Consider the following 14392-nt stretch of genomic DNA (forward strand, 5'->3'; position numbering starts at 1 on the left):
TAATAAAGTCCAGCACAAACGGCTGCGAACAAACGTCTCACAACTCTCCAACACTGCGCACTCTGGTCCCACGAGATACATCCAGGTATTTTATCCATTGTATGACAGAATCACGGAGATCATTTCTCATCTATGTATCCCATTAAACCCCCTGGACATTCTCAAGTGCTTAGCGCTTCCAGCAAGACGTAAATTTAGGTTCTAACGCAGCCGGGGAACCACTCAGGGCATCCGCGTCTGGGCCGCTCGAAACGCTGAAACGCCCACGAGCCAGATGTCTTGTTCAGGGGAAGTTTGATTGTTTAAGCCAATGAAATGCTGGTATGCACTAAGCGTCTATGAACTAATGAATGAGGTATCCATCGATCCGCAGATAATTAACCTCACTTTCATAAAGTGATAAAGATGCCACGCGACACGCGATGCACTCAATTCCGACCACTCAGTTGCAATGACGTTGAGGCCGCTGAGGCTGATAGGAAGCGCTGTGAGACATAGAAGTAGCATCTCCAACATGTTGAAACAGACCATTTATATCAAGGCACGTGTGATATTGACTACCTACCTACCCACAAACGCATCAGTTTGAACAGCAACATTTTCTGTTCTTCGTGCCATCCCCGTATTCTTTTTCGTTGAAGTGCTGACATACATATCTTCTAACCATACATACATCGCCACGGTGTCATCCTACAGCCATTGCAGTTTGAGGTTGCATGATACGACTTTATATGCAAGCACAGCAAGGTGCTGTCTCACCAATGGCCCCGGGCTGTCAATATAAACTCAACCATACGATCGTGTTTCCTCATCCCCCAGACTCCATCACGATTTCGGGGATGAACAAATCAAACAGAGACGTCAGATTTACAGATAAACGGGTGATTTTACCGAGACAATTGTTTGTCTCAAGATCTTTTTATAGAGCCCCCGACCACAACATGCAGAGACAGATCAGGTTTCATCTAAATATGAACTATGCAGACAAGACTCATCACGATGATTCGACGCAGAAGAAACTAACATCAAAATATTCAAATTACTATCGACTACATGGACATAGTCTTTTCTGACTTTTCTTTAACCTTGCCATCCTTGGCCCATTTACTAGGTCCATGCCAGGACCATCCCATCTCAAATATTGCCAACACACCGTAACAATGCTCGTCTCTCATCAGAGGGGGGAAATAACAATGCTATATGCTTGTAAAAACAATCAAATCACACGCTCCAACACCATTTTGTCATCCGCAGTCGACTTTCTTTACTTCTCAATCTGAGCCATGCGCTTGGACATGCTGTGAAAGTAGTTAGCAACTGCTGTTCCAAGTCGAGATATCAAAAGGGGTTAAACTTACAAGTCAAAGAAAGCGAACTGGCTGGGGCTGCTGCCGAACTCGTAGACGAAACGGCTGGCAAGGTAAGAACCGAAGATACTTCGGAGGTAGGAGTCGGGGATGCGAGCGATGAGAGTGTCGAGGCCAATCTTCTCGAGGAGAAGACGGGGAAGGGCATCCTCAAGGATAGATCGGCGGATCTTCTCGTTGTCCCAGAGGTCGGAGTGCTGGAGCTTCTCGTCGAGGTCGGTGATGGCGACGGATAGCTTGTCGGAGAGGATAGATCGAGGAGTTCCGGTCTGCTCATGCTCGCGCCAGATGGCCTCGAACTCGAGACGGGCGTTCTCCTGAATCTTGAGCTGCACCTGCTTGACGTAGTCCTGGTAGAACTGAGGAGCCTGGCCGTTGGCGTCGTGGCACATGTTCTGGACGAAGCCCTCGTCGTCGAAAGACAGAGAGGCAAGGACCTCAAGGGAGGAGGAAGTCACACCACCCTTGTTGGCAGAGGCATCCTTGTACAGAATGCAGCCAGCGGCCTCGAGGCGGAGCTTGGCCTCCTGGGTGATGAAGAGGTTGGCACCCTCAACGAGGTAGGGGACGACGGACTTGCCATCCTTGATGAGGCGGTTGACCGAGATAAGGTCAATGGAGGCAGGGCGACCACCACAAGGGACGAAGACGTCGACGGCGCCGGTGTCACGGAGGTGGAAGGTGTTACGGAATGAAGTACCGTTGTTGACAACCTCGCCGCTGGGGAGGGTGAGGTTGACATCCTCACAGAGAACTCGGTAACCCTCAGCAGACAGCTTGGAGACATCGTACTCGATGATCATCTTTCGGCCGTGGGCAAGACGAAGGAGCTCCTCACGGTCGAGACCCTTGGGGTCGACAAGGACACCAGAGCCATCGACAATGGCGGTGTACTTCTCGTTACCGAGCTTGATCTCGTTGCTTCCCAAGTCACCGTCGGGACCACCGGTCTGCATCTTGCGGATGGTGGAGGGGTCAAGCTCGAGCTTTCGGTAGATACCCTTGACGTACTCACGGACGGACAGAGTAGTCATGCCGTAAGTGTCGTGGGGAATACCACCAAGCTTGGGAGACTTGCCGGTAAAGAACGACTTCCACCAGGGAGCGCCACGAGAGCGAGCGTGCTCAGTAGCCCAGTCGACGAGCTCAGCAGTGTTCTCATCAGGACCCAGGAAGAGGATCTCCTCCTTGCCGTAAAGGTCGACAATGGGGTTCTTGATACCGGGGGTCTCGGCGGGCAGGAGAAGATCAAGGATACTATCGATGTACTTCTCGAAAGCCTCGCGAGCACGGTTCTGCTGCTTGGGGTCCAGGAGGATAACACCCTTGGAACCACCCTCAGGGATATCCTTGTTCTTGCGCTGCTGAGTGCTGGCAAGACCGTAGTTCTCATCGAAGAGAGATCGGGCGTTGATGCCGTAAGCCTCCTTGTTGCGAGACTTGACGATTCGGATACCACCTCGAGAGATGTCCTTGAATCGGAGGTGGAAACCTCGAGACTCGGAGCTGATGACGAGGAACATGCCGTAGAGGGGCTTGGGGTACTCGACGTCGGGGAGGAAAGAGGGGTCGAGACGGAAGCTCAGGGCAACCTTTGTGGGTGTGAAGTAGTTGGTCTTGAGGACGGCGTTGTTGAAGACTCGGAAAGCAGTAAGGACCATCTCGTCGTGCTCGTTGTTAACGTTCTTGGAGATCTTGTCCTTGAGAGCATCGTCGGAGAGAACCTCAACGGAAAGGCTGGAGGAAACAACCTTGACGGGGTCCTCCTGGTCCTTCACAAGGTGGACGTTGGCGAAGGAAGCGTAGAGGGCGCGAACGAGACCGGGGTAGTTCTGAATAATCTCGTAGATGTAGTCAGGGGTGAAAGTCTCGGAACGGAGACGGCGCTTCAGGTTAGAGAGAAGAGCCTGCTGAGCGTTGTTCTTAATATCCAACAGCTCGGCGAGAGAGGCGTACTCAGGACCCAATCGGTTGAGGAAGTGCTGGACGAAGACCCAAGCGGAGTGGGCGTAGACGGACTCCTGGAGGCTGAGCTGTCCGTCGAGGAAGAGGTTGTGGAACTTGTTGTGGGGGAGACAGTAGAGAAGGGAGACCTCCTTGGAGATCTGGTCAATGGACTCGTCCCAAGAGAACTGGTCGGCGTTCTCGGTGGTCTCGGAGGCAGGTCGAAGGTAAACACTCATGACGGTGATACCGTTGGAGAACTGCTCGAGGTACTTTCGGGTGGAGGTGACACCGTAGTAGTGGTAAAGGTCACTGAGGGCAGAGAAGAGACCCTGGGCTGTGCGGGAACGGAAAGCAAGAACCATTCGCTTCTCGTCGGTGCCCTCGATGTCGAAGACCTCGATGACGGGACCAGCTCGGTTAACAGCGAGCTCAATGATGTCCTGGTAGATCTGCTTGGTGTTGACGGTGGCCTTCTGGAGGAAGCCGTGGTCGGCGATGAGCTCGAGGTTGGTCTCCTTGGGGTCGGTCTCCTCAGGAGGAGTAGCAAATCGGCACTGGTAGACGAAATAGCATCGGAGAGTGGCCTTGGACTGGGGGCTCAGGAGAGCGGGAGATCGGAAAGTCTCAACACGGTACTTGCTTGAGCCGGGGTGGTCGATGTACTTGGCCTCAAGGCGCTCCTCGTAGCGAGGGCCAGCAATGTTGGTTCGGCCAGCAACACTGGTGTCGATGTAGATGGCATGGTCGTTAGCCTCCATGTCCAGTCGGATCTCCTCCTGCTTGTCCTCGCGAGCGAAGGAAGCAACCTTGGCGGCGTAGAGGGAGGTGATGTGGCTGGAGATGACATCGGGGGACTCAAGCTCGAAGTAGACATCATCAATGCCAAGGTTCTCGTAGAACCACTCAATCTGCTCATCAATTTGGGGTTCAGGGACGTAGCCAGCAGCCCAGATCAAAGACTTGACAGTCTTCTTCTGTTCTGACTTGCCAGTGAACTCAGGGGCAATGTAGCCAACGGTAGCAGATCGCAGAATGCGATGACCGTTGCCGCCGTTTCCATTTTGCAAAGGAACGGAGAAGTGAGTGGGCTGAGGAGAAGGACCACGGCTGGCCTCGGTGGCCTTGACGTTGGCCACGGGGTTGGCGGAGATAGCAGTCATGATGGATGTAGGTTCTGAGTATTCAGGAAAAGACTGAGAAGGAGACATGTCAGTTGGCGATTCTATTATAGGCGCCATCTCGGCGAGATGGGCTGGGATGTAAAGTGGATTATGACGGTATAAACGCAAGATGGGGACGAAAGTGTAAAGACGTGGAGATGATGGAATGGATGAGAACAAGATCGAGGCCAGCTTCGATTGTCTTATATAGACAATTCCAGCTACACCAAGCGGCAGAGAAGGTGAAGATAACAACCTTGACCGTCTCTGTCCCCGTATTCAACTTCAGCCAGTGAAGCAGCCAAAACTGGCTATGGATACGGGGCCGGTGGCTGCGCCCGCGATGCCAAAAACTCCAGGTCTCGTTCCAGGGCGTCCATGTTCAATGAACGCCACTAGATCGGGGATCTAAGAGCCGCCTGTTTGGTTGTAGAGGCTGGGGCTGGTGCTGGTGCTGGTGCTGGTGCGGCTGCAAACCGAAGTCAAAGCATGCCCTCAAATCGTAGCTGGGAGCTTATCTCTGATACGGAGCAGCCAAGTACCAAATACCGGTGTAAGCCGCCCGGGCCGGCTCTCGTGTTCTCATCATTGGGTAGCAGAAATCAAGGGGTAGGCCAATCAATGGGGCCAGTTATTGCGATAAGGGTAGAATGACGATGGGGCAGTGCCATAATAGTCAGATAAGACTTAACCGCTACTTACCGGCTTGAGGTTTTGGTTCGTGACGATCAATTCGTCACTGAAAATAGTTCTGAGTCGGGAATGCCGAGCTTGGTAGCGGGGCGTTCAGACAGAGGGAGAAAAGGTGACGAGAAGAAGTTATTCAAAGAATTGAATAACGTGGAGCGTGGTGTTTTGGTGTTTCTCAATCAAGAGGGAGGGTTGGTTATAGTTCTGACAACTGGTTAGCACTGTTGACCCTAACGCAGGACCATGTCACGGAGTGCACGAACTCAACGCAGCCATCCGTCAGCCCTGTCGTAAATAGAAACTGAAGACGGTCTGGACAAGAGATAACAAAAGCTCTCTTGATACGTTGATATGGTGAGGTGAGGTAAGGTCTCAAAAGATCAAGCAAGCTAGGGTGCTGAGATGGGATCTTTAAATAGACAAGATAGGAGGAAGGAAGAAGGGGGAGGAAGAAGGCTTCTTTAGGTTGGAGAAGCAATTCAAAGGCGATTTTTGAAAACAAATAACTAAAGAGGACAAGTGACTTATCTCTCAAACTTTCAAAGGAGCCATGGGACTGGCGATGGAAGCTTTATATACTCCCAGTGTTAAAGTGTCTCTCAACGACGACCACGATACATGTACAGAGGTACCTTTCCAACAAGGTACGTACCTCGCTCATTCATCGTCAACAGAATAGTAATAGTATTCGCTTCGCTTCTCTTACACCGTACCTACGCCTGTACGGATCGGTACCGAGCAAAAGCTGTCACGCTGCCATAAAAAAAACCACATCCCTTGTAAGGTCTCCCGCTTGCTCACCTTGAACACACACCCCTTCCACTTGTGGGGCAGACCCTGTTGGAAGTTCACTGGGCTGGGTTGGGCATAAGACCAGGCAGGTGTGTATTTCGGCTGCCCGCCCCAGGCCCTCCATCCATTTTGCCTCTTTGGCACCGGGCAAGCCGGAGAAAAGAAATAGGTGTCAGGACCAGGACCAACTTTACAGGTGCTGAATCAACCCCGCCACAGCGCTTCAGCAGCTGACCTGGCTTACACTTTTAGCAGACATGCAGCGTGCCTCTTGACAAAAAGTTTACCTGTCGATTGCCCCGACGATGTCTTTCTTGGCTGTCAACGTGATACAGTATCAACAAAAAGAAAGTGATTATCATAAAGTGAAAATGAATAAAATAACCACCGGGCCGGTCGGTCAGAGATACAGTCTCAATTTGGTACCACCCACTCCTGAAATTGAATTGATCTGAACTGAAGCGGATCCTCCCCTCCCCAGCTAAAACTAAGCCCGCCAGAAGAGTTGAGAAAGAAAGAATTTTGTTTTGGCTTGACTGCACTGCACTGCACTGCAGCAACACCCCTCCGATCGTGATCATGACTTCACGGTGTACAGGAAGAAAAAAGTCATATTCGATTACCCAATAGTGCCTCTGGCCTAAACCTCAAGGGGGAAGCCCTTGTGTCTTTCTGAACCTGACCTGGACCAAGCGCCTGGTTCCTGGCCGTTCAATTCAGAGGCTTGTTGTCCAAATACATACAGAGTACAGACCAGACAGAGCCCCAGGAATGCTATGTTTGGTGGGGGATGCAGGCCCGGTTATTCGAGGCTCTGCAATTTCCATTGTACCCGTACCCATCCATCCATAGAATCCCGCCCGCCTTTCTCCAGATTTTCGTTTGACATCACTAGTGATTTAGTGCATGTTTGGTTGCCAATGGGAGCGTTGCTTGGTAGACCTCAACTCTACGATTCAATATCTGTCAACTCCAGCTCCCTCCCCTGATGGACACATTCACAGCCGCTTTAGCAGTTCACAGACTTTTCAGAGGCTAACTACATCCTAAAACAAATACTCTCAATAAAGAGTCTCCTCCATCCTCAGACATCGATAACGTAAGTCGACACAGCTATGCCTGCGCTATGCATGCAAACAGCACCCCACAGTTAACCTGTTGCGTTCACCCAAACGGTGTGGAGAATGGTGCAATTCTCTCACCTTGCCCACCTTTGTTTGGTCTGGGTCTTGTCTCTGCGAGTCATCGTCAATGGCAACTTCGTGACACGCAGATCCTACCTTGAATTCCGGTTTTCACTATGCTGCTTGCTGTGTTTCTCTCCGTTTCTGTCTGAGTTTTAAAACCAAACGTTGGCATGGCTATGTCTCACAATGTTGATTCACCTACATTCTTGTCGTTAGTTGAGAATGATGTGTTGGTTGTATCTCTATTCACCATACTGTACCAAACAGTTACGTCAACATATACGGAAATTTACAATAAAGAGCGTGTTACGTTCAGCTAGCTTCAATTCACTCTGTAGTATCCATTTCAGACCCGTTGTATTAATTATCACGCAGTTTTCATACGGAATTGGCTTTAATGGACCACTACGATGAGAATTGTGTCAGCTCAAGGTTTGCATTGTGTAAGATAATTGCTGGGGTTTTGCATCAGCCAAGAAAGGATACACCTTGGTTGGCTCCAGGTCTACCAACAGGCAGCGGATGCCATCAATTAATCCTTGCTCATTAGTAGAACGCGTTCTACGCCATTGCAATCTCTGCAGACACAGAACCCGTCTCAGTCAATCAATCAACCAAGGGGTAATGTGTGTGCGTACCTGAATTAGAAAACACGACTCACTACCCCAGACGGGAAGCTGGCGTCGAATCTGACCGCAGACAAAACAATGTTTGGAAAAATCTAACCAAAAAAAGCTTTCCATACCCCAGACAATAGACCGAAATCTAGCTCACCTGACCGAAGGAACCAATACTCACCGAAACTTCCAGACCTTGAAAGGGTTGACCGATTTTAAGGGGGGAAGATCACGGGGCCCAGTAACTAAGTTAGTCTCGATCCTCAGGGGGAATAACTTCGATTGAAGCGAGATGCATTCATTGATTCATTCCCCCGGGTCCGGGTACAGTCAAGGTCATGAAATTAGCAAACATGCGTTGGCAAAACGATCTCACTGTGTCTGATTTACACCCTTCCCCATGGTTCATCAAGGCACAGTAAGAGCACAGCACGCTGGTTGGTTCGAGTCTCTTACATGCGAGAACCGGACCTTGACAGGGTTTGCTCCGGCCGACGCGGGGCCGCTGGTTCGGTACTTACGTACAGGTACCACTCTCCGGTGTACCATCAATGATGACAATGACACAATTGTTGAGGTCGAGGGGTCGTCGAGTAGCATTTGACGACAGCACGAGGTGTTTGCTATGTGTCCATCACGAAATGAGGACGAGTTCTGGTGTAAGATGGAGAGTTGCACAACATAGACTGACAGCACGATAGAGTTTGCTAGAGACTCGGTCTGTCTGTCTGGCCTCAATTATGTGTCTCATGATCATTGATCAATTGAGACTCTCATGAAGTGAAGTAAGTGTCTGTCTGGAGTGCAGTGCAGTGGCTGCCCCAAGCTTCTTCACCTTGGAACTCTCTTTCTCCAATACCCCAGACTCCAGATTGTCCCCCTCAACAATGAATGGCTTGACCTTGATTTCCCCTCTTCCATTTCCATTTTGACCACAAGGAACGGAGCCGGCACCCACACGGAGGAAGTATATGCCCCGGACTCCCTCGGGATCGGCACCCACACGGCCGAGGGCCGGCGGTACCGAAAAGGTCTTTGGGTGCTGAAGCCAAGGTTTTTTAGACCCTTTTTAGACTTGGATCTGGATTTCTATTACCCCCAGGTTTTGCCCATGGGCTCCAGTTTCCCCCAGTCTGGGATCTGAATCTGGGTCTGGGCTGGCCACAAGGACAAGAAGAAAAGAAAAAACCTCAAAGCTTTTTCCCCACGTCTATTTTCATTACCCCCGATTTACTTGATCTTGCAGCATTCGCGACAGCCGCTGTTTCCCTTTGTTGCATCACACGTCCAGCCGCCCAACTTTAACACGTACAGGCCAACCTCTAGAGGAAAGGGTATCCATTGCATTACGGTACAGTAAATCACCTACGAATTGCGTGCTTGCCCTGTGTCCACTGTACCTGATCCTTTTTTCTTTCTCTTGCTAGGTATTGTTTCTTTGCTTGGTTTCCTTCCCTTTCCTTTCCCGCCATCTCGTGCGTGGCCCTTGTGGTTTGTCATGGGCATCTCTTGGTTTAGCAAATCTTCCTTGTTACTTTGCACCCCGCATCCGGCGACGCTTGGATACGGATTCTTTAACGCGTCACGAGGTAGGCAAGAAAAAAAAAATAAAGACATATCGAACCCCGTTTTAGGGGTGTGTGGCTAGATCATTCATTCATTGGTAGCGGTTCGGCGAGTGAGGCGCGTTTCTTGACGACCAGATGTTCACAATGCTTGATGTTGAGGTTCTCGTGATCCGATATTTAATTTGCAATTTATGTCTGTTGTCCATATCAATTGGTCTTTTATTCTTATTGTGTCTTGAAAGGATTGAAAAGGATGCATAAACACAGGATACAGTTAATTTAGTACTTACACCGTTTGAAACTGAATATACCCTAAAGTCAAGAATCTGCCAATACCACCAGCCCGTTCCTTCGATCAAGATACATATCAGACCACTATTGCTGTCTGTCATCTCTATCAGAACCTTGACAATGACGTGCCAGTCTATCATGATCATTTGCGTCTTAACCGTTAGCCGCTTGTTAACGGTTACTAAACGTCACGAACTTTTGTGCTCCATTGTGATACATCTTGATCTTGTCCTGTCTCCACACTTCCTTCGACCTCTTTCGGTACCGTATGCGACAATGAATGTGTTACCCACATCTTCTTTCGAGCTTCCATTTCGTTTTGGACTTGGCCCTTGAAGTTTCTATTTTTGCTCACCTGTCACTAAGCGTCACAGCAGTTACAGCTTGCGTACTCGCAAGGCCGCCATATCCGATCATGTTTCAAAAGAGGAAACTGAATGGTCCTCCCGTGTTTAGTATCACTCGTATCATGATTACGACAATGCTCGTAAAATAATACACACTTCCTAGGGTATGTATTAAGATAAATTTAAAATAAAATACACACCGTTGTCATGATGCGTCTGCACCTGGATGAAAGACTCAAAGAGGCAACCAATCAGGCCAACCCTTCACTAGCCTAACCTGGGGACAAACTGGCAAGCTTCGGCACAGTCTACAGTACAGACTCTACGCTGTTTCCTCATTGAGAAAACCTGATTGCTCTGTTTTGCTCTGTTCTTGAAACATATTCCTCCTACAGATACGCTATGTATCGCTCAGGTACCTGCAGTACCTTGCTGGCATCTAACCGGTCAACTTTTAAGGTGCCACCAAGTGGAATGTTGGGGAAGAGTTTTCCGCGACGACGGCAGCTAGTGGTTGATCAAAGGGCCCCCAGAAACGCCTAGACATTCATATTCCTTGAGGGATCACAACTGCTAAGAAATCGACCCCACCATCAAGAGCACGCTGCCCTGTTTGTGGGTATCCGTCCCCTCATACCCGGCCGAAAATGCTGCTGGCTCTGTCTCTGGCTGGCTGTCTGCCTCCCCCGGAGATCCTCAGGTACCGCCTGCGTACTTGACCTTCAGCCTCCATCCTGTAGCCAGGCCACCTGGGAATGGACCCGTGTGGGTGCCTTTTCGTTTTAGGGTGCACTGTCCGGGGTCAGGGTTGCCCGTGCATAGTCACGATAGCTTCATGTCCCTTTCTTTGACGAGTTACAGTCCACTATAGAAATTAGAGCCCATATCTGGCGTCTTGCGGTGAGGAGAAATAACTAGCTTTGACGAACCGGCACATCAAAAACATCACCCGGAGGCTGCGGTCGCCGGAAAATGGATCTTTTTTACTAGCAAACCGGGTCGGGACTCAGGATGTTGATATGTTGTCAAGTAAGGTACCTGTCAATCGCAGTGGCTACGTTCCCATGTCTATGTCGAGGACTTGTCGCTACGACTTTGAATCGTGTATCATCCTCCTACCGTTCGCATAAGCACCTACATCAAAGCAGCCTGTCGGATTCAAGCAGATGAACGGCACAGACACTTGCTGGTTGCAAATGTGACCTGGTGCATATTTTCTCCAGGATTGATCAAGAATTCGAAAGTTCTACAATTCCATCTTTGTTCGAAAGAAGAAGGAGAAGGATCTGACAAGGACCTGAAGTTGGGTACTGCATTTGAAGATTGCCAGCGTATATTGATTGCCTATTGTGTAAGTGTAAGCCTCCTACGCTCTTGATCAACTTCTATTCCCCATATCACAAAACTTGCATCGACACCGATGGTCCAAGCTCTTTCTTGATAGCTTTGATACGTTTCCTCTACCGATTAGCCAGTGTTGCACTGTACTTGTCACTTAGTATCCGTAAAGATCTGGACGCCGTTCCTGATCTTTTGAGGCTTGGCCAGATACCCAATCGCCAGTCAATGTCTATCATCCAATCGGCGGTTTAGCCCCTGTCGCTCTTCTCCTCAATGGCGACTATCACGATCTCGACAAGTCCACAAAGTTACACCAACAGCATCACACGGCATTCTTTGGTAATTTTTATGAGATTTTTTTTTGGAGATCACGAGGCCCGTGTCTGTACGATTGGCCTTCAATGCCTCGTAATCCAAAACCCCTTGTGCAAATTAAATCCGGCATGCTTCCACCGCCTCGTCACGTCAAACTAGCAGGTTTTGTCGATGTCGCATAGGTAGTATACGTAACCTCCCTGCATCCAAATGCTTTCAAACGGGCTGAGAATAGGTCACGATGCCAGATGTTTAATTGCCAATGGTTTAGTCAATTGACGAGCTCCATTAGAGGTCATGTGTTGTCCCCCTTGGAACAGGGGACTACACATATTACGTACTAGTGTCTCTGCTTATAGGATGTCGCTACCAACGTCTCATAGAGTTTTGAGGCTCGGTTCAACTTGAACTCAACAAGATGATTTTAGCCTCTTGGGTATTCTCGAACTCCCAGGGCATGTCACATCTCACTACAGAGATGTGGTTTTCAATTCTTTCTCTTTGCTCCTGAGCCTGTCATAAAATCCGACCCCAACCTCATAGGAGAACAGACACCATTAAGCAAGGCTAAGTCTTTGGTAGGTATTATAAAGCCTGAAAACCCACCACCAAGTTGCAACGATGCTTGTATCTTTTGATCTTTAAACTCTGCATATCATATACAGGCCGCAGGTCACGGCAACATCAGCGTCAGATATTGAAAGCGAAAGTTCTTTTTCTCAAGAACCAGAACGACAGAGCTCGTCGTACCGCCACAGGTCACGCCTGGCTTCCACTGGGTCTCCCGAATCTTAATCTAGCCGTCAGTTCTTTGACCAGCTGAAAAGACAGATCTCTCTTCTATCCTAAGCCTTATAATGTGGTAACCAGGATGATGTTGTGCTGTCCTGTGGATCGAGAATATGATTGTTGCTGGAATCCACCCTACTGGTCCCTGGCTCACAAGGTAGTGATCACGAGATATGAGCGACCCTCTCGAATATTACTTTGCCTTTGGGGATGACCACATGATGGCCTTATTATTTGTGTTCTGCGAGTCAAATATTGGTGGTTGAGGTTTGGTTAAGATTCTCGTTAATAAGCTACCCTGCCATCATGATTGGTGAAACAACGTGGGTGTAAGGCAATTCTCGCATACCTCCCAGGATTGCTTGACAGGATTTCTTTCAAAATTGAGCTGTAGTTCATGGTAATATAACCCGTCTGATCGCATCGGATACTATCGTGACAAGATGATATTTCCTCAATTCATTCGAATTGAAAGACTTTAAGAAATCATCGCGTCCTAGTACTCATGATGCAATACGAGCACGTGATGACTGATTCTCGATTCTCGGCTAAACCGGGGATGTGAGCACTGAAAGCTTGGAGCGACCAACGTCCAAGAAAAAAATCGTGACGCACGTCAACTCTCGCAACCAGTCATCGAGAGAATTGCACTTCGCTTTACGACTCATTATCAAAGTCGCACATCCCAGTTAAGCTAAATAATAGCATTGACGGATTTCTCCAATTTTAAAAGGCTCAAGGTGCTATACTTTGACGGCTCCTTCGCACACCAAAGCCCTTGGACAGGCTCTTTAATATCTTGAATAACCTCTCACATTCCAATTATTCAAAATGGTTACCCTTACCGAGGTCGAGGACGAGCACTTCCAGCACGGCCAGGCTGGTCCCGATGTCGAGGAGGACGACGAGGATTACTCGGACACTGGTAAAATCTAACCCCGCGCCTTAAAATCGCATCTGCGATATAGTGCATACTAACTGGATATGCAGATTCCGAGATTTCCAACGAATCCGACTACGACCCTTCAGATGAGACTCTCGCTGAGCGATTATATGCGCTGCGCGATATCGTACCTCCCACTACTCGCTCTTGGATCTCCGGCAAAGCCAGCACCGTCAGCAATGCCGCCTGGAGCGTTCTTTCTTTCAGCGGCAAGGGTGCTTGGGTGATCACTACCTCGGCCCTCTTCTTCGGTGTTCCTTTCGCCCTGTCCTTCGCCGAGGACCAGCAACTCACTGCCATGGAGCAAGAGTACAACATGCGACAAAGCGGCAGTGACCTTCTGACCGCTGGCTCCGAGCAGAGCACCGCCGATCAGGTTGGCGCAGCTCTCGAGGGCAAGCCCGCCCAGCCGTCTCTGTAAACCATTAGCTTGGTGTCACATATTCGACAAAAACCTCGACCTTGTGTTTCTGGGTATGGGGAAGATTTAGACGGCGCGCCTTTTATTGCTGGGCGCAGTCGTTGTTGGACCGCATAAAAAGAAGTACGGCCTTCCAAGTGTACAATATCTATTCACGGCGTAAACGGCCGACGGAAAGCCCCATGACGGATGCAATTGGGCTGAACCGGGAGGAACGAGAAGCGTAACGCATCCATGGCGCATGGTCACCGGTGTAAAGTATAGGATGGGGTTGGTAATGACTGCGATCTCATCTCCTGGAAAGGCGGTTTCACATGTATTTTATCTCACTAGAGATGTATCATTGATGATTTATGTGTGAGCTTTACTCAAGCAATGAACTGTACCTTGTCCCATAGTCATGGTTTCTCTTATGATCAGTGTATTTGTACCATTGTAGTTTATGCATGACGGAAACTGGCGTCCAAATTAGCAATTTAAAAGTAATGTAGTTCTGTCCTAAATGTCATAAAGTAAATCTCGAGTTCTTAGGGATAGGCATTGTGGATGATGCTACCCGTTCCTACGGTTTAGGGTAGGAGATCTTGCTGGTGTTACTCCGCCGATCCCTCGTTACA

The 14392-nt window shown here is 49.3% G+C and overlaps 3 protein-coding genes across 3 annotated transcripts; 1 reads left to right on the forward strand and 2 right to left on the reverse strand.

Moving 5' to 3' along the window:
* Positions 1-1020: 1020 nt before the first annotated feature.
* On the reverse strand, positions 1021-5876 carry FGSG_04117 (NAD-specific glutamate dehydrogenase). The gene is made up of 4 exons (XM_011323217.1): positions 5428-5876; positions 5177-5368; positions 1359-4507; positions 1021-1298 (listed from the first exon to the last, which is right to left on the reverse strand). The coding sequence occupies exons 3-4, from the start codon at positions 4472-4474 to the stop codon at positions 1265-1267; spliced, it is 3150 nt and encodes a 1049-aa protein (XP_011321519.1). The 5' UTR covers positions 4475-4507; positions 5177-5368; positions 5428-5876; the 3' UTR covers positions 1021-1264.
* A 3641-nt stretch (positions 5877-9517) lies between these two features.
* Positions 9518-10175, reverse strand: FGSG_04116 (uncharacterized protein; the record flags this gene model as incomplete). Its single annotated transcript, XM_011323218.1, has 5 exons — positions 9518-9523; positions 9619-9786; positions 9816-9974; positions 10123-10125; positions 10167-10175. The coding sequence occupies 5 exons, from the start codon at positions 10173-10175 to the stop codon at positions 9518-9520; spliced, it is 345 nt and encodes a 114-aa protein (XP_011321520.1).
* A 2856-nt stretch (positions 10176-13031) lies between these two features.
* On the forward strand, positions 13032-14163 carry FGSG_04115 (import receptor subunit tom-22). Its single transcript, XM_011323219.1, has 2 exons — positions 13032-13336; positions 13402-14163. The coding sequence occupies exons 1-2, from the start codon at positions 13243-13245 to the stop codon at positions 13773-13775; spliced, it is 468 nt and encodes a 155-aa protein (XP_011321521.1). The 5' UTR covers positions 13032-13242; the 3' UTR covers positions 13776-14163.
* The last annotated feature ends 229 nt before the right edge of the window (positions 14164-14392 follow it).

The sequence above is a fragment of the Fusarium graminearum genome, chromosome 2 (genome assembly GCF_000240135.3).
Source record: "Fusarium graminearum PH-1 chromosome 2, whole genome shotgun sequence".
Lineage (NCBI taxonomy): Eukaryota > Fungi > Ascomycota > Sordariomycetes > Hypocreales > Nectriaceae > Fusarium > Fusarium graminearum.

Bases quoted from the DNA above. Each gene is read 5' to 3' on its own strand.
- FGSG_04115 (XM_011323219.1), top strand. From the start codon at position 13,243: ATGGTTACCCTTACCGAGGTCGAGGACGAGCACTTCCAGCACGGCCAG. The intron at 13,337-13,401 runs GTAAAATCTAAC...CTGGATATGCAG, and splicing joins CGAGGATTACTCGGACACTG to ATTCCGAGATTTCCAACGAA.
- FGSG_04117 (XM_011323217.1), bottom strand. From the start codon at position 4,474: ATGACTGCTATCTCCGCCAACCCCGTGGCCAACGTCAAGGCCACCGAG. The intron at 1,299-1,358 runs GTAAGTTTAACC...CTACTTTCACAG, and splicing joins CAGTTCGCTTTCTTTGACTT to CATGTCCAAGCGCATGGCTC.